Source organism: Colletotrichum jinshuiense, chromosome 6 (assembly GCF_051148585.1).
Source record: "Colletotrichum jinshuiense chromosome 6, complete sequence".
Taxonomy (NCBI): Eukaryota; Fungi; Ascomycota; class Sordariomycetes; order Glomerellales; family Glomerellaceae; genus Colletotrichum; species Colletotrichum jinshuiense.
In genome coordinates this window covers 4,276,323-4,295,335 of record NC_139313.1, presented here as the reverse complement: position 1 = coordinate 4,295,335, position 19,013 = coordinate 4,276,323, and the positions used below count along the sequence as shown (strand labels likewise).

At 51.9% G+C, this 19,013-nt stretch overlaps 4 protein-coding genes across 4 annotated transcripts; 2 read left to right on the top strand and 2 right to left on the bottom strand.

Annotated features, from left to right (window-relative positions):
• Window positions 1–2,017: 2,017 nt before the first annotated feature.
• Window positions 2,018–3,963, top strand: EsH8_VI_001091 (HET domain-containing protein; the record flags this gene model as incomplete). Its single annotated transcript, XM_083272344.1, has 2 exons — window positions 2,018–2,064; window positions 2,205–3,963. The coding sequence occupies 2 exons, from the start codon at window positions 2,018–2,020 to the stop codon at window positions 3,961–3,963; spliced, it is 1,806 nt and encodes a 601-aa protein (XP_083127518.1).
• Window positions 3,964–5,362: 1,399 nt separating this feature from the next.
• EsH8_VI_001090 (FAD dependent oxidoreductase) lies at window positions 5,363–7,108 on the bottom strand (the record flags this gene model as incomplete). Its single annotated transcript, XM_083272343.1, has 4 exons — window positions 5,363–5,511; window positions 5,651–6,634; window positions 6,703–6,863; window positions 7,008–7,108. 4 exons carry the CDS (start codon window positions 7,106–7,108, stop codon window positions 5,363–5,365), a joined length of 1,395 nt encoding a protein of 464 aa, XP_083127517.1.
• A 1,233-nt stretch (window positions 7,109–8,341) lies between these two features.
• On the top strand, window positions 8,342–8,957 carry EsH8_VI_001089 (uncharacterized protein; the record flags this gene model as incomplete). Its single annotated transcript, XM_083272342.1, has 2 exons — window positions 8,342–8,525; window positions 8,608–8,957. 2 exons carry the CDS (start codon window positions 8,342–8,344, stop codon window positions 8,955–8,957), a joined length of 534 nt encoding a protein of 177 aa, XP_083127516.1.
• An 8,541-nt stretch (window positions 8,958–17,498) lies between these two features.
• Window positions 17,499–18,884, bottom strand: EsH8_VI_001088 (uncharacterized protein; the record flags this gene model as incomplete). Its single annotated transcript, XM_083272341.1, has 1 exon — window positions 17,499–18,884. The coding sequence occupies one exon, from the start codon at window positions 18,882–18,884 to the stop codon at window positions 17,499–17,501; it is 1,386 nt and encodes a 461-aa protein (XP_083127515.1).
• Between the last annotated feature and the right edge of the window lie 129 nt (window positions 18,885–19,013).

Genomic DNA, 19,013 nt, shown 5'->3' with positions numbered 1-19,013 from the left:
AGTCGCACGCTGCGCTGCGCTGCGCTTGCACACACCAAACACTGTCCGTCCCATCAATCTCCCATCTTAAGCTGCTGCCGCTGCTGCTGCTTCGGTTTCCGGCAGTGCATCATGTTTCTTCGGCAGCGCACCAAAAATAAAAAAAGATGCAACGTAAAATAAAAAGAGGATTCGCCCACTCCCTCCATCATCCCGGTCCGACAGTAGTGCTGAGTCGAAATACAGTAATGTCGGACGCCGAGAAAACAGAACGTGCCATGCCTGCCCTTCGGCAACCACCACCAACGCCCCCCCTGGTGACCCCGTTTTGAAGGGCACGGCTAAGATGCGAGGTACCATGTAGGCACCCGGAATCAAGGCCGCGTACGTAATACGTCCCTTATCCATGTCCAGGACGACGTCGTTGAGTGGCACAGTGGCGCCAGTAGCCACCAGCAATTGCAGAAGAGTGATGTGATGGAGATGGATGCGAAAAAAAAGGAGAAACACCGGAAGCCAAGCACCCAAGTCAGACGGGGGAAGGGTAAGGTACCCCAATAATATCCCGAAAAGTGGCTCGGGGACCACCAGCTCAAGCTGGCATCAGAAAAGGGGGAGGTCATTGAGCGTCATCACGGCGGCCATTTAGTTGTTTGGTTGTGTCATTGTCATTCTCCTTCCCTGTATTCGTGCGAACGAGCATTTAAAGTGGGATGTTGCGGTAAGTTGGAAACATCCAAAGGACGATCGAAATGGGCGGCTTGCAGATGCAACGAATCCTATACGCGTGATGGAGGCGTGGGAGGGCGTCCCAATACGTATTGGTGGAGATGGTAGGATGGGGGCGTGCTTTGCTTGCTTTCCTTTTCCCTCTTTTTTAATATTTTTATGGGGGCCGCTGCTAAATGCAGCCTGGCTTGTGCGTGCACTTTACTCTGCACTGGCACTGGCTGTCCTTTCGTTGCCTTTGTGTGAATCCAGCCTGCAACATTTCGCTGAGATGCTCTCCATAATAATGGCCATATTATACCTACTACTTGCTCTGTAGTATGGGACCGTGTCGTAGTAGTCTCCGTACCACTAGTTTGTAGTAGGCAGTATTTTGTAGATCCTGCAGCTTGCAGCATTCGGACGAGTGGGGTGGGGAGGGAGAACGGAGAACGAGGGGACGAGGAGAATGCCACCAATGCGCACTTGACGGGCGGCACTTTCCCCGAGGGGGATTGGCTGGGTCTGGACCCGTCCTGGATCTATGGGACCAAACTTCTATTGAGATTCGACACAGGTGACAGAACAGACGAAGATCAGGCACATGCAAGCCCCATCTGCTACCCCACACCATTGGGCACCGGCTTCCGTCCCGGGGTCCAGTAGGATCGTTTCGGATAAACTTGTACCATGTCGGATTATCCCTACACCGATGCGGCAATCCGCGGATATTCTGCTGACTAAGGTTTCATCCTGTTTCGGTCGCCACTGATCGTGGCTGCCGTTTTTCTCTCTCGCACACACACCGAGGATGCTCGTGTTTGATAGAAAAAGACGCAAATGTCTTCGACTCATTTCACAGAAACCGAGTCAAGACTCTGTCCGACTCATTCGGCTTCTTGTTCGGGGCCGAGAGAGGGGACCAGGAAATCAACACCCCCATGCAGTGCTGACGGGAAAAAAAGTATTGCATGAAACTCGAGTTGACTCGGTCAGAAACAATCGGCCGTCGTCCGAGTCACGTGGAGTTTCTTGTCATCCCTTTCTGAGCCCCAAAACATTGGACGAGTGGAGCGTCAGATCAGGCAGCCAGGACACCTGTCTCGTTTTGCACTGAGGAAGAAGGAAAAAAAGTGAAAAGGAAAATACAGTCTACGGGCGGAACGAGCCTTGCGCGGTCTAGCATCAGCAAACTTTGAGGGTGCATTTTTCGTGTTTGCCAAAATAGCAGCAGCTCCAGTAGTCAACTCCGTCGGGTCCGGAGGGTTGCAGTAAACCGCCTCGGACCGACACCGAGAGAGAGAGAGAGAGACGTCCCGGGTCTCCGACCATGTCCGCGTATCAGCACAGATACGAGCCGCTCATCTACCCGGACTCGTTTAGGCTCTTGCTTTTGCAACCCGCCGCCTCTCACGACTCTGAACTCAAGGGATCCCTACTCCACTCCACACCACTCTCTCGGACTGTGATTACGACTTGATCGACCCCTACACAGCCCTGTCTTACGTATGGGACAGACCCGAAAAGCCATGTCAGCTTTTCCTCGATGACAGCGTGTTTCCCATCACCCAGTCCCTGAACGACGCCCTCCGGGACCTGCGTGACGCCACCCGCGTCCGCCGCATATGGGCTGACGCCCTCTGCATTGATCAGCAGAACATCCCGGAGCGGAACTCCCAGGTGAGCATGATGGGCCGCATCTACTCGACCGCTCATAGCACCGTCATCCACCTCGGCGACCTCACGGCCGACGGACACCACGTCTTCTCCGCTGCTGCCGCCCGTCAATGCCGTGAAACCGCCCCCAACTCCACTGGGAATCGTGACGGCGAGATTGCCGGCCTTCGGGATCTCCTTGCGAGGACATGGTTCACGCGCGTCTGGGTCCTCCAGGAGCTCGTCCTCTCCAAGGACCCCTGGGTTCAGTGTGGCCACAGGCGAGTGCGCTGGACCGACTTTTGCAGCACCTTCCTCCCAGGCACGCGAGCTGTCCAAGATGGCGGGGACGAGAAGCTGCGCATCCTGGCAGACATGAACTCGAGCCGGGCCAACAATCAGCGGCTGCCCCTCCATCGAGCCATCCAGGCCCGTAGGGGCCTGGGAGCCACAGACCCCCGCGACTTTGTCTATGCCAACCTCGGCATTATTAGTGATCTCGGGACTGTCAATCGGTACTTTTACGTGGATTACTCCGTGCCCGCTTCCTGCACGTTTGGTAAAGTTGCCCAGTACATGTTCGACGCACTCGGCGTCGGGAGCATGGTGTTCCACACCGACAATGTCCGCCCCGACAAGCGGATGAGTGGCCTCCCGTCGTGGGCGCCAGACTGGAGCCGCGCCGCTTCTGGCGCGACACCCATGTACAAGGACAACTACCTAGACCACATGCGCCTGGTCGGAGTATACCACGCCTTTACTGACGGCGATCTGCCTCTTGTGCTAGGCCATATCGGCTTTGTCGTTGACACTATCGAGAACCTGAGTTATCCCATACCCAGCCTGTCTTCCGAGGAAAGGCCTCTCTATGTCACTGCAGCATACGAACAGGCGAGGGCGGATCTCGTGAAGATGTACCGCAACGGTTACGCGTCGGGTGACAAGTTCGGCACGTACCGACATGTACCTCTCAAGGGAAAAGAGGCTGAGCATGAATCCCTCTGCAGGATCATCGCCGGTGCCTGGATTCGGTTTTTGGAGGACCATTGCGTGGGACCACGGCTCGTTAATGAGCCGGAGTCGGTGAAGGTTGGCGATTCAGAGCAAAGGGACCTTGGTATCGTCAATTTCTTCACCAGCTGGGTCTCCTCCGAAGCGACGAAGCAGCGCGAGTTTGTGGGCTCGGACGCCAGAGGCATCGTCGGGCTCTTTGGGGCCCATTTTGCCCGGACAAAGGGCCGGTCCACACTTGCCGGCCGATTGCTCGCCTCGACTCGAGGCGGGAGATGCGGCGTCGTGCCGGCGCAGGCCAGACCGGGCGACACTGTCGCGTACCTGGCGGGCAGCGAAACAGCCGTCGTTCTTCGCCGCATGGGGCACGTCGAGCGCGAGCAAGAGATCAACGGCGCCCTCCTGGGGGCGTTGAGGCGGCCGGGGCGGGGAGTCGTTTCTATGACGTACCAGAACGCCCAGGAGGAGTTCTGGAAGGTGCCCGAGCAGGGCGACGTCGACCTCGAACACTGCATCGTCATCGGGGAGGCTTATCTTGATGGCTACGTGGGCTGGGCCCTAAAGTACCCGCCCAAGGACCCGGACATGCGAGTCTTTGCCTTGCATTGAGCGAAATTTCGCGTGGACTGATCAGCAGAGCACCCCCTAGAGTGAGCATGATGGGCCGCATCTACCGGTACTCGACCGCTATGCATAGCACCGTCATCTTCGGCGACCTTGCGGCCGACGGACATCATGTCTTCTCCGCTGCTGCCGCCCGTCAATGCCGTGAAACTGCCCCCAACCCCACTGGGAAACGTGACGGCGAGATTGCCGGCCTTCGGGATCTCCTTTTCCACCACACAATTCGCGCGCCCGGGTCCTCCAGGAGCTCATCCTCTCCAAAGACCCTTGGGTCCAGTGTGGCAACAGGCGAGTGCGCTGGACCGACTTTTTTTTAGCAACTTACTCGCAAGCACGCAAGCTCACCGAGATGACGACGAGCAGCTGCGCATCCTGGCAGACATGGCCGGTTATGAGTGTCGCTTCCGGCCGGCACCCGACGAGAGGTGTTGGCGCAAGGCCGACTTATGGGCCGGGGAATGCTTTTAATTGAAACTTGTCATATTGGGGGTTGGCCACATGGGCTACGTTACGCATGTTACGCCAATTGTCCAGCCGTGTTGTGACCCTTGTTTATTATATATCAAACCTTTAGATTATTGCTGTTGCCTCAAGTGGCTCTGCCTTTCCACGGCTCCGTCGTTTGGGCAATTAAAACCAAATACTGAGTAACTAAGCCTTTTATAAAGGTAGGTAAACAGCGGTCTACCGTTAAACTTCAAAACCCATCTAGGGATCAGTATCAAGCAGATATCCCAGGCCTCGCGGGACTGGAGCTGTTAGGTTTTTACGGAAAACGGACAATTTCAGACCGTAACCCCAGCCTCGCGATATGAAGAGTGCAGCGTGGGACGTCGAAGCCATGACACAATGATATGCTTGGCGGCGATGGACGGAAAATACGCGCACTTGCCTCTTTGCTAAGCATTATTTGGACGAGAAACGCGAGGCCAGTGTGGCTTTACCTCATGCACTTCATGCATATAGAATGGTTGCCACTTCGCAGCTGATAGGAACCAAAAGGCTGCGGCTTGGCGTTGCAAGCCGGTCCGTTGCTGGACCGAACGAGCGGTTATGTTCGCTTGCTGCCGAGCTATCATGGCGACCTTTTGCCGGTCTACACGCCCGCCTCGCCCGTCAATCCCACACTAACGACTCCAACTCTGAAAGAACCGGTGTTGACTAGTGTCACGAGAAAATAGGGTTAAACACATACAAATTGGCAAGCTAGCTTGGTCTTCACGGCTGGACGTCGCTTCGGTTTACCTGATATTACCTTGGCCCCAACGCAAAGCCGCTCATTGAATCTGACAATTACAGGGTAAATGGGTTTTCAGACAAACATGTGACTATGCACGTACGTAAATCTGCCGAGTTCAACTCCTTCACTACCAGGCTCTCAATTCTATATAAGATCTGCTACTAGAGAAAGGTCAATCGGTTCCTTCAGTCGGTCCTCGAGGTTAAAGTAAGGAACCGGTACGCGGGCATCAATTTCTTCGTCCAGGAAAAGCTCACAAAAAGCCTTTGTGCTTAGAAATACGCGTGCCATTCCTATTGACAATGCGAAGTCAACAAACTGCTGGTTAATAGCAAGAAGCAATTGAAAAAGAAAAAGAAAGAGAAAGAAAGATCGAGATAAAGAGAATGAGAGATGCACAGCAGAACATAAAAAAAAGGGAAAAAAGCTCACCGTGACCATGATAACCAGCGATCAAATACTGTCCAGGCTTCCCGGGTACTTCCCCAATAAAGGGGAGCAGGTCTTTGCTGAGACCCATAATACCACTCCAGGCAAACGGGGTAGCATCTGTCTCGTGCATGTTCGTCTGAGCACTAGATTCTTCCCAGCCTTGGAATGTCCGCGATGGAGACTCTTTGATATAACGCAATACTTCAGGGGTGACGACGGAATCGTCACAATCGCCAAAGCCGCCATCGAGCCCATGCGGATGGGCGACTTCACCACCACCCCAAACGAGATACTTCTGTGGCCCAGGACGCTGAATGAGGTAATCGTAGTCATCGTCTGAAACAAACGCAAAGGACGTGTTCAGCGGCTTGTCATAGTATGCCGGCGGTGGCGAGATGGCAGCGACATGGCCCTTCAAGGGGATGATGCGCCCGTCAAGCTCTGGTAGCAGGTGAGAAGCGTATCCATTCGTGGCGTGAATAACCTTCTTGACCATGACGTCGCCACGGCTCGTGGCAACTTTCCAACTGCCTGAGCTTTCAGCGGCAAAGACCCCAGTAACTGGGGTATTGGTGTGTAAGAGGAGGCCTAGAGGGAGGGATTTGCGTAACATGGCAGTTGCCAACTTGTACGGCCAAAGGCTCGACGCCGGGAAGGTGATGGCCCCATAGCAGTCTATAATGCGGAGTGCATCCCTGGCCTCGGCCTTTTCCAAGACAGTAATGCTAGAGACGTCGCCGCCAGCTGCTTTGAAGGCATTGTAAGATTGGAGGCCGACTTTCCAGGCACTTTCAGTCATATAGACATCAGCAGATCGATACTGCACAAGATCAACCTCCTCCGACAGGTTGTGCTCTTGTAAAAAAGCCACAGTTTCCCGATGGTTCACAGCCTCAAAGGAGCATTGTGCGACGGCGGCTTGCACTCCATGCAGTTTGGAATATGCCGTAAAACCACGGTAGCAGTCAGGCTTAATATGTCCACCTTCATAAACAGAAACATGACTCCGGTTAACAGGCATGAGACAGTGAAGGCATCGGACAAGATCTTACCATTCCTCCCACTGGCGCCACTGGCCGCTGTTCGGGCCTCGAGGAGCACGACAGACTTCGGCTTGTTGGGGGAGTCGGATGTGAGCAGGCGATGGGCAATAAAGGCACCGGAAAGACCGGCGCCGATGATGGCAACGTCTGCTTCTTCGGGAAAGTCGGAGCTAAGAGATAAATGCTGGTCAGAAGTGGTGAGATCACAACGGTCAAAGCTCTGTTGATGGCGAGAAAACAATGGCAAATTGTTTCCGCTTGTATGAACGGCTATCATGCAAAACGTTGGGTATTGGTAGGGCGCTCTTCCTTACGATTGATAGCCACTAATAACGGGATCTGGCTCACTCTGCCAGAATGCTTGCGTAGGATTATCTACTGGCAGGGTTGCCATGTAAGAAGGAGGCAGACCCATTGTCATCAAGCTTTTAGCTACGATGCTATAAGCACGTAACGCGATTGGTGTCGAGTGGCGATTTGAGACTTCGGTAAAGCTGTGCAGTAGTGGGTGGCTGTTATGAGCTAGATTGATAAAATGAGATAATTGGGGGGTTCCGTCGTTGGCTTGGAAGGAGATTGGTAGCGTTCTGGTTGCAAGTCTTTGCCTCATAGATGGACTGAACGTATGTATCTTATCTATTACCTGAAGGGAAGCGAGCTAGCGGGGCTTGCAAGAGGGGTAAGTAAATCCCCGCCGGTAAATTTAGGTCGACCTGGCAGGCAATCCCTGCATGTGATTTTAGATAGCAGCCAGCGCCTTACGGACTGATAACAAACTGCTGGGGTTCAAACTTGATTAACAGCAGGTTTACCGAGTGAATTAGTTGATGATAAGGCATGAAAGAGAGTGTCTTCCGTTGGTCTAGCCTTTTTGAGATTACCACTCTTTGTGGGCGTGAATAAGTTGCCATACGGCCAGCACTGCTCTGAAACCAATCACCATCACACATACCCAGCCATGACCGAAAAGCAGGCTGAACAAACCAGCTCAAAATCTTCTAAAAGAGCCCTCTTCTCACATTAACTTGGTGGCGTTGTTCCCGACTTCCTACCATTTAACTCTTGGTTTCTCAGAAAGGGGAAATTGCAACCACATCTGCATCATGTCTTCTCATGCCGAAAGGTCCTTAGACCCAAACAAATCCACCGCGCCGCCTTCGGCCAATTCAGACATCCTTGAAGATGCTCTGGTTTCTGACTTTGGCTATGACGCCGCTTACAGCAGAGTCTTCCGCTCGTTGGGTAGCATGTCGCTGACACTCGCAATGGCATCGTATGTTTCTGACTGATCCCTCGTGCTTCCAACTTTGTCTCCTGCAGCTTACTGATTTTTCCTGTTCAGTCCCCTTTGTGGCGTCTTCGTCATGTGCAGTAGCCAAATTAATTACGGAGGGTACTGGGGACTAACATGGTAAACTCCCTCCCCCACTTCTCAAAGCACCTTCTTTACTGGAGCTAGATGAGCCCTTTGGTATTGACATTAACCCAAAATCCAAGGGGATGGATCATACCTGCGGTCATATTCTTTCCTTGGGCATTGACAACGGCCGAATTTTGCTCATCCATGCCCGTAAATGGATCAAATTACTGGTGGACTGCTGCCTTAGTTCCACCCTCCGTTTCAAGACTCGTCTCTTACATCGCGGGCATGGCAAACGTGTTGAACGCCTTAACAAGCATCGCCAGTTTTGCTTGGGCTGTCACTTCTTCTATTGTTAGTGTCATCACATTGTACAACGGATGGGTGCCCTCTGAAGGCATCATGGTATGTATTTCAATGGCCGTCTGCGTCCTTTGGCTTCTCATGGCGTCAATCCGAATGGATAAGGCCAGTCAGATCTACATAATATCAGGCAAGTTCATTCTAGGATGGTTGATCTTTTCGATTCATTATCTAATAATTCTACCATACAGCTGGAATTGTTTTCGTTTCCACCATTTGCTTCTTTATCGGCTTACCCGTGGCCCACTCTCAACGGGGCATACCGTTCGTCAGCGGGGCAAAGGTCTTTGGAGAATACTCAAATTTCAGCGACTGGAACAGGCCTGTTGCCGTTCCTATGACATTTTTCTCTGCTGCCTGGGTTATCACTGGCTGGAATGCGCCGGCGGCTGTTGCCGAAGAGACACACAACGCCCGTGTTGTTGCTCCACGAAACATCGTGATAACATACAGCCTCATGGCTACCATGGGATTCATCATCTGCATTCTCCTGGCATTCTGCATCACAGACATGGAATCCGCGGCAGGAGACTCTACGTAAGTTATAAAGATCAGTTTTCGCAAGCGCATAATTTGTCCACGCTAACATGAGGTATTTATAGTGGCTTTCCCGCTTACTCTCTCTTGGTTGAGCGCTGGGGACTCAATCTCGCCGTTGCCTTTCTTCTTGTCATCAATATTAACACCATGTTTGGTGGTGCAGCTGTTCTTGTTATGATGTCCTGCCAAGTTGCTGCCTTCGCCCGCGATCGAGGTCTGGTTTACCACCATAAGTTCTCCTACTGTTGGAATCACAGGGTATCTGTTGTATACAACAGGACTGCCCGTATGGGCTGGAGCTTGCCGAATATCAATATGGTATATTCGGAAGCTGTAAATCGGTATGTAGAAGGGAAAGTAGAAGGTTGGCAGCAGCAGCAGCGGAAGTGTAGATATAGCTGTGGGCAGCCTGGAGACGTAATCTCCGGGCTCTGCTGCTGCGGCTGCTGCTGCGGCCGGCGGCCGGCAGCTGCTGCTGACCGCCTGCCTGTATTCTGGTTACGTAATCCAACACTGGCAGTCTTCTACTTTGTGCTAGTGCCACCAGAATACGCTGTACTACTATACATGAAGGGGATAATGGGCGGTTGACAGCCTGCTGTCAACTGCTGCCGAATCGAACGAATAGGCGGTTAACAGTAGACTGTTGATTGCTGTAGAATCGAAGATATATCTATATTGCCCGGATTTCCACTACAACCGTCAGGCCCGCGTTACCCATCCTTCCATCCGTATAGTGGCCCTGCTGGTGCTGACGAAGTGCTTGAGGGCCCGGTTGGGTGCTGACTTAGTGAAGGCATCCGCTAGATTATCGTCACTGTGGATCCAGCGTACTTCGTGAAGTTTACGTTGTTTATACGACTGTTGTAGGGCTATTATATTAATCATCAACCTCTTCTCCTTGGTGGTGCCTAGCTTAACTAGGCATTCATACAGCGAATACGAATCCGTATAGACGATCAGTGGGATCGTTGGCAGCTGTAGATAGGCAGTGATGAGATTAAGGGTGGTGGATAGGGCGTAGGCTATATCTACACCAGCAACCATACCGTACACCTCAGAGGCCAACACGCTGCGTGTGACCCTCTTGCTCTTGGTGGAGCTGAAATGGATGATATTGCCAGCAATAGTGAATTCGTCGCTATTGGTGCTGCTGGCGCTGCTGGCGCTGCTGGCAGCAGCCGGCACCTCGTTGGCCAGTATTATCACGAACCCTAGTTGTGAGGATAGATCGCTGTTGTTGGCGAAGGATCCGTCAATAAACACGTAGAGCTTGGCTGTCGATAGGTTGAGTGGTATAAAAGTAAGGCTGCGGTCTAGCGATTCCATCTGCCACTGGATACGGCGATTGAGGTTCTTGATATCCTCTAGTGATGGATCCTAGTGTTGTGCAGCAACCGATAGATTGAAGCAGGCCTCGGGTTGGCAGATTGACGCGATGTAGGCGCTGCGGGCCTGTTGCTTAACGTACTGCTGCTTCGCAGTAGGCTCGTCAGCTGCAATAAGCTGGAGCCTCTTGCCTTGATCTTTCTGCCGTAGTGTGATGGTATTGCTGGCTGTATCGCTGGCTGTATCCAGGCTGACGATCCTACCGTTAAATACAAGTAGTTTGTCAGCAGTTAACGTCTGCTTCGGTTTAGCAGTAAAGGCAGCCTTCTGCAGCTGCTCGTCCTCTCGCTGTGAGAAGGCCTTGTCTGACAGGCTGAGGGTATCGTCGGTCTGTATGCTAACGCAACCGAAGTCTGGATTCGTAGGTGAAGAAATTAATAGGCAGGGGTCGTACGACGATGTAACCATCTGGAGATTCTCTCTGTGGTGGCCGTGGTACGTTGCCTACTAGTGGGTGCCAGCCTCTGCGATGCCGTATAGTGGTTTTACAACTTCTATGATGGTCCTAGGTGGATACTGATTGCGGATCTGCGCTGGCAGATAGGTGAGGATCGTGCGGTTAAGCTCTGTTTGTGACTGTATATAGGCCTGGATGATGTCTTGCAGCTACAACGTTGCTTTAGGCTTGTTAGAAAGTAGGGATGGAGCAAGTGCTAGGATTAACTGTTGGCTGGCCTGCTGGATAGTGGGCGATTGGGTGAGGATGGCCTCCTTTCTGTCGTCTGTATATCCCTGTATAACGAGCCTGGACTTCTCGTACGGCGTATTGGTGGTCTTGCCTTTAATCTCGTTGACGATACGCGACTTGAATATCTGTATCCCGCTGTGTAGGGCCTCGTCAAACAGTATGAATTTAAATACGCCTCGATCAATAAGTGTGTTAACCTCCTTCTTGTTGGACTGTTGGAACGGCGGGCCTGGTGTTGTAATTACACCCTGTTGGCGTAGTTGGATCGCCAGCAGTAGGTCTGCCTGTTCCTTGTTGGATAGGAAGGTCTGCTATACATCTGTCTCGTAGGTGAATTGATTGAAGAAGTAGACCGTCAGTAGTGGGCGCTTCCGCGGGCGGCCTGGGCGACGTCTGACTGTCGCCGGGCTGGGCGCTGGATCGGGCGCCGAATCGGGCGCCGGGCCCGGGTTAACGACGATCTCGTCAGCGGTCCGCTCTTCCAGCTGGGCTGGCGCTGGCGTTGCTGTAGGCTGGGCCACTACTACAGCCTCGTCTGGATCCTCGTAGTATGGTTTAACGACAGTGGATCGGAAAGTCCTCGGGCCATGGGGTAGATCAACAGTGCAGTCTTCACCATTAGTGGCGATTAATCGGAACGGGCCCTGCCAGCCCTGCTTCTCTCGCTACACTCGTACCAGCGACTGTATCGGTAGATCCAACGTAGGTTGGGTATCCGGGCCGTTGCGGGCGGCCAGGGCATCGGCCACCTGGCGGCGGGCGTGGATTCGTCGTACTTCGTCGGTTGCCTTCTGTATCGCTGCTGCTCGTTAGGCAACGTTGGGCGAGGGCGTAGAATCGTCTACTACGCGTGGGTAGGCGCCGAACACAAGCAATGTAGGCACTAGACCGTTGGGCCCAGCAGTATCGTTGATCGACTTAACTGCTGCTTGGAGGGCTGCCTCTAGGCTGGCAGCTGGATCTTCTACCCGTATTATTTCGTAGGCCCGGCGCAGCAGTGCATGATATCTTTCTACTTTGCCAACGCTGTTGTAGGCTTCCACTGGGATCTCCTTGATAGAGATACCCATCGATCTGGCAGACTATCTGAATTCAGCCGATCGGAAGTTGGTTCCAGCGTCAACGACGATCCAGTCGGGTGGGCCCTGGTATACGTCGATCCAGCACAATCGAAGTGCTGCCCACGTCTCTTTTGCAGTTAGATTCTTAAGGAATCGGGCTGTATTAAACGCAGTGGCTGTATCAACGACGTGGAGAACGGGCCTGCTGTCTAGATACAGCACGTCAACCACCAACTGGTAGTTAAATAGGTAATTATCGTCGTGAAGTGTGAATTTAAACCTGGCTGGGCTTGGGCTGTGAAGTTGGCAGCGCTGACAGACCTTTGTCAGCTGTTCGATCGCTGCCAGTTCGACTGGGTGGCCTGCCTGCTGGAGGACCTTGTAAAGACGTTGGATTAACGGGTGCCCGAATCGGCGGTGTAATCGCCGTAGTTCAACCTCTGTTAGATGGTTCCAGGCTATCCACTGCTCTTTCTAATGGTCCAGCAGCATCCATGGGTGGCCCCATTTTCGTACGACAGGCACAGTGGTATCGCCCTGCTGGAGGACGTTGGTGAGGTTGTTGAATCGGATACCTAGTCGATTGAGGTCCTGCAGGCATAGTAGGAATGGGGTGTTGGTGGGTACCACGTGGAATATGATAGGGCCGAAGGGTGTAGGAACAGTGGTTGTTCCAAGCGATACTAGTGGATCTCCTGATCTAAAGCGAATGTTAGCATTACCAGCAGTTGACGTATCCAGCGTAATAGATGGATCGTTACGTTGGAGGGCAAGGAGCTGCTGGTAGCTAGCTGTAGAGAATCTAGCTGCGCCAGAATCGGGCATGATGCCCTGGAACGTCGAGGCAGAATATCGGTCTTCCAGCGTAAATACATCTACTGGATCACTTGGTTGTACTGGTTGCATCAACCGTTGCGGTTGGAAGTCCTCCTTTGTTAATACGTAGTTAGCTGCCTGGTTAGACAGTATTGCTGTGATCTTACTGCCGTTGAGGGCAGTTGGGCTTGTGAAGTACGATGTAGTGAAGTACTGCCTACTGTCGTCTTCCCCGTTGTCGCTGCCGCTGTCGCTGTTGTTGTCGTTGTTGTTGTTGGTTGCTGTTGATCTTACAGCCTGGCAGTATTACGCGATCGGATCGTCAGCATCGACGGTGGATTCCACATCGCTGATGCCCTTGATACCTTCCTGCCAGGTGAGGAACTGGCTGTATGCAGCAGTTGATGGATCCTGTACGTGCTGGCTGGCCCTGAAGCGGTCGTACGCCTTGCGCCGCTCGTCTGCTGTATGCTTTGTTGACTAGCAGCCTGGCCGGTTGTAGATGTAGCACTTCTTTACAGCAGGTGGAGGAGGCGTATTTCTACTGTAGCCAGTAGGCTGGTGACGTGACGATTGCCGTGACTGTTGGCGAGGCTGTTGGCGTGACTGTTGGCGGCTAAATCTAGAGGTTCTACCACGCCTATTATACGTACGGTCAGTCCAATACTGCTCTGGTGGGCTAGCTGTGAATTGCTGCTGTTGTCGCTGGGCTGTAATACCTATTGCTGACTGCAGTTGACTGCAGACTCCCTCGTACGTAGGCGCTGGGCTGAATAGGCAGAGTTTACACTCTCGTACGCTGCGACAGGCGCTGAGCACTTGGTTACGTAGTGCTTTGTCAGACTGGTGGATCGTTGTAAGCGTACGTTGGATCTTGGTAAGCTTATCTAGCAGCAGCTCCAGGCATTCTACCTTGGATTTATTAGGGTTGTTCTGGATGATGCGAGGTAGGGTTGTGTTGCGCCACTCTGTGAGATAGGTCTGGTGCGCCTCTTCCGTCTCGAACTTCTGCTTGATCCGTTGGACTATAGTGTGGAAGTCTAGTGGTATACTGACTTAGTAGAGGTGGTTGTAGTAGAAGGATAGTGCTAGGCCTTTTAATATAGCGGAGATGGTGCTGGTAAAGTGGGCTTGTGGTATTCCTACTTTGTGGCAGTTGTTGTGGAAGATAAGCAGCTTGACCTCTAAGACATCGTACGTGCCGCCGCCGTACTTCATCTCGTTAGTATACAGCTTGTTGAGATCTGTAAGCTGCCTGGCTGCAGGCATGTAGTCTGGTACGGTCTGCTGCTGTTGGACAACTTGCTGCTGTTGGATAACGTGGGCGTGGGTTGCAGTAGGTGGAAAAGCTGGGTGCCGGGCAGCCTGGTGCTGGACAGGCGTGTGCTGCCTAGTTGGTTGTTGATCTACTGGTTGATAGATAGTTGGCTGTTGGGTAGTCTGGTTGACAGCATGTGGAATAGTTGGCTGGACTGGTGGAGTGGTAGATGGTGATGCGGTCAGCTGCCTCTGTTGGATATCGAGCTCTTCTACTGTTAGTGGTTGCTGCTGTATTTCGTTGCGGAATTCTAGGTTGGAAATAAGCTGTTGGAACGACCTATTCCTAGCAGCTACTCTGTTGATTTCTTTATTAGTCTAATAGTGGAAAGTATCTAGTTGGAAGACGTTGTATATCCTCTTGGCGATCCGCCTACCATCTGTAGCGATGTAGACGCTATTAGTGAGAAGGTATTCCTGTAGATACTTGACGATCTGCGACGTCGCTGCTGCCTAAGTGGATTCAGGCTACTCGTCTACAGAATGTTTGATCTCCTCCCACAGCCTTCTGCCTGTGAGGTTGTTGATCCTGCACTATTCCATTATAAAGATAATTGTAGAGTTAACCTGCTGCTTTGTATTATCCTCTGCTGCTGGCTTGAATATAGCTATATTGCCCCAGGTTGACTGGTTAACGTAGCTCTGTAGGTTGGGTGGAATAGGTATAGTTGTGCTGCTGTTGGTTGACGTAGATGGAGCAGCGGACGGCGTAGTAGATGGGGCAGGTGATGCCATCTTGGGCGATGTGGTGGATCTCCCAGCGCGAAGTGGTGGATCTTCCAGGCAGGTAGGCTGACAACACCTTGATTACGGGCGTTTCTCTTCAGCCGCAGCGTTAGAGGCGTATACGTTCGTTAGGCGGATTACTGCTGGTTGTCTGGAAGACCTTTTCGCGTAGGCTGGGCAGTAGGTTGAACAGTAGGTTGAAGAGGTGGAAGGTTGAAGTTGAAGTTGTTGTTGTGGAAGTGGAAGTGGAAGTGGAAGGAGTGGAAGAGCTGCCGCCAGCTGTCTCGTGGAGCTGGCTGGTGGCGGCGGCCGGGTGGACGATCTGCTGCTTCCAACTGTGTGGAAGAGCTGGCTGCTGCTGGCAGTAGTATATGGAATAGCTGCTGCCAGCGGCAGTATGGAAGAGCCGCCGTTGCCGCTGTTGACCCTGTTGAAGTCGGGTTTTCTCGGCGTAGCTGGCTGGGCTGCGTAATTACCGTCAGTTGACGTGATCGTTGACGTGATCAGGGGGAAAAGTGAGGTTATTGATAATAATCCTTGTCGCCAGGGGTAGTGTAGGTAATAAGGTTAGAAGAAGAAAGTATGTAGGTAGGTAGGTTAGAGGAAGGCGAAGTAGGCGGTGAATAGGGGGACTACGTGATGGACGCTCTCCAGCTAGGCGGAATCAAAGCCCGTTTCTTCTAGAGATTCGAAGGTATCGCGAGATCCTAAGCAGGCTGGTCGGAACAGACTAAATGGGATCCGCGATAGCTTCGTTAGCACAGTACCGTTAGATCTGCCTGGACCGGTCGGAACGGATAGGGGGATCAACAGCGCTGTCTCTTCTGCTTGACCTTGCTGATCTGCGGTATCGTGGTTGTAGCAGTAAAGCTATCCACGAATCGTAGTGGTTGTGAAGTTAACCACGTAGTGGCAACTGTGAAGTTAACCACTGATCAGTGTTGGAATCACAGGGTATCTGTTGTATACAACAGGACTGCCCGTATGGGCTGGAGCTCGCCGAATATCAATATGGTATATTCGGAAGCTGTAAATCGGTATGTAGAAGGGAAAGTAGAAGGTTGGCAGCAGCAGCAGCGGAAGTGTAGATATAGCTGTGGGCAGCCCGGAGACGTAATCTCCGGGCTCCGCTGCTGCGGCCGCTGCCGCGGCCGGCGGCCGGCAGCTGCTGCTGACCGCCTGCCCGTATTCTGGTCACGTAATCCAACACCTACATTTCTCCATACAGCAACATGCCAATCTGGAGCTCATTGTTCCTTACAGTAGGAGGCATGCTTTTGCTCCTGCTAGGCTTCTCTCCCACGGCGTCCGAAATCATATACTCTCTGGCAGTCATTGTTATTATGATCCTCTACGCGATGCCCATGGTCTTCCGGCTCTTCGACAATGGCCGTTGGGTTCCCGGACCTTGGCATCTAGGCCGTTTCAGCAAGCCTATTCATGTTTGGGGTCTTCTCACGGTTACATATATGACAATCATGGAGTGCTTTCCTCCCGAAGCAAAATGGACCGGTGCTACCCTCAACTACAATTTTGTAGTATTGTCTGCGGCTATCATTGTGTCAGTAATCCTTTGGTTTTGGCATGGCAGTCGTCACTACACTGGAGTGGACCAGGAGTTATTGGCAGCTTGGCGTTCGCGCAATAGCGAGATATCAACCGAAACGCCTTCCTCGTCATTCTCCATTATTGCGGGTGTTACGCCCAACATGAAGCATTCAACTGGGAACGTGGTGGTTTGAAAGGAGCTCGAAGGAGAAATAACCGATGAAATGATGAAAAGGGGCTAGTCGGTTGTCTTCCCAAGCTACGGTTGAAGCTTCTTCTGAGATCAGTTCTGTAAGCTTGTGAGATTAGTATTGTGTTGATGTCAGGGGTGGGATTTCGTTCTGTATACCTATATAGCTCATCAGCCTAAATGTATTCTCGGTGTAGCCTGATTCCGTGCGAAGTCTGTTCCCATTTGTGTCAGACGAATAACCATCTGTTGATTTTGTAGAGGGAGTTTAATTCCATTAAAGATACAAATATGCACCGAGATGAAAAATGACCAATGAATCGTCACAAAAGTCCTTCGAAATCATTAAGAGCCTAGCCACAGAAACTACGTTCATTGAGCAAAACTCCAATTGCTTCTAATCTATAAACATGTCTTGTTGTTCCCGATCATATGATACGTCGACGGTAGTGAGGGCGGTATATGTCATAGTACACGCAGGATTTGATGTTGCATCAGGGTGCTAACTTAGCAATCTTAACAAAGTATTTAACGACATAGTTCATGTCACTCGTGGAACATGAGTGTAGGATGCAAAGAGCCACTTCATTTAATTCGTCGCCAATGCAAAATGAGATTGAATCTATAGCGAATGCCAAAAACATTCAATTTAGAAATAAAGGTATGGAGTTTGCCAAGAGGCATTCCAAAAAAAAAAGAAGAAAATTTCGGCTTCAACCAAGACCCGGCAACTAAACCCGGAAAACATCTGTAGGATGCCATTTACGATTGCGCAACTGGCTAGTATCAAGGTGAACCCAAGAAATACTAGCCTAAGTTGCCGTCGTAAGGAGTGGCCGTAGTTTGCCAGTGGTCCGTCAAAGGGTGGATATCGTAGCGAGCACAACCGGGCTCAACTGTTTTGCCGTTGAAAAGGTCATCAACCCATGCCATGTAGTCAACCTGAGCAGCCGCAGTAACAGTATCGTGATTTTGACCTTCATAAGTATAAAACTTCAAGGAAGAGTCCGGGTAAAGCGAGCAAGTTGTGTTGTAGTCCTCCTCTGACAAATAGAAAGGGACAATTCCATCCCCAGTCCCGTGAACTAAAAGCTGAGGTGCAGACAGCTTCCACATTCCTTCGCGGTTATACACCTTTCGCCAGTCAAGAACCGCAGGATGATCAGTCCACGATGAGTTAACATAGAACTCTTCGGGTGACATGTAGCTGAAAAGGTAGAACGCCCCGTAGGTGCAACTCTGCTGTGAAAGCGGCAGCCGTCCAATTGTTTCTTCTGAAAGAAAATCCTCAATATGGAGGTCAGGGTAAAGATTGGCGATGTTGGGTAACTGGTAGCCGACAATTGCGGTACCGGAGCCGTCTTCATTAGGTGGAGTGTTCATTAAGGCAATGGCAAGATCAACAGGGCGATTGGCTGGTGCAATGGCAACCGATCCCAAGAACTTCCCAGCCTTGTGAAGGGCATCTTGTCCCTCCAAAGCAAGCCTCTCGTTGGTTCGCCATGCAGTCAAACCTCCTTCGCTCTGGCCTATAGAGACCCATTCGTCCGTAAGGATATCTCCAATCCTCTTTCTGGCTGCAACGAGGCTGAATGCAACATCTGCTGCATGCGTCCAGCCCGCGCCGTACTCAAAGCCTCTGGGAGTGCTGGTACCCAGGCCAGCATAGTCAGGCCCAATAACGGCATAACCAAGCTGCGCAAAGGCGTAGGGTCCGGCCCAGTCATAGTAGAGATTTCGATGGTTTGAAGGCGAGCAGATACCAGCAATACCGGCAGTACCGTGGGACCAAACAATAGTTCGAAGTTTCTTGGCAGGGTATCGAGGCGAATAAGGTAGAAGTAGAAATGCCGAGGCTGCAACAGTCGTGTTGTCGATGTCTTCACTGGCGTACTGAAAGCGAGAAAGAGACATGCCACCAGGAATGGTCCAGTTGCTGATAGTGGTAGCGGCATCGAGATCTTGCCACTTCAGAATGTCACCGGGTTTCGCAGTAGAGATGTTGGCGGGCAGGTCCCAGAAATCATCAAGAGATATGTTGGCGGAGACCCAGTTGCCCGAATCAAACTCCCACCCGATCGTAAAGTTGTCGTAACACTGGCCTGTGCAATATGGGTTCGTGGGTGCGACCGGAGGGTCATCAGCAACCACTAGACTAAAAAGTCCAGCCACCAATAAAGCAGTGGCGCGCATCGTGAAAATCTTGAGGATGGATTCAGAATCTATGAGCAGAAGCTTGCCCGCTAAAGTGGACAAGTACGAAGATAGTCGTTCCTCGGATGTTGAATGAAGCCTCGAGACAGCGTTGGCAGTCACGATATA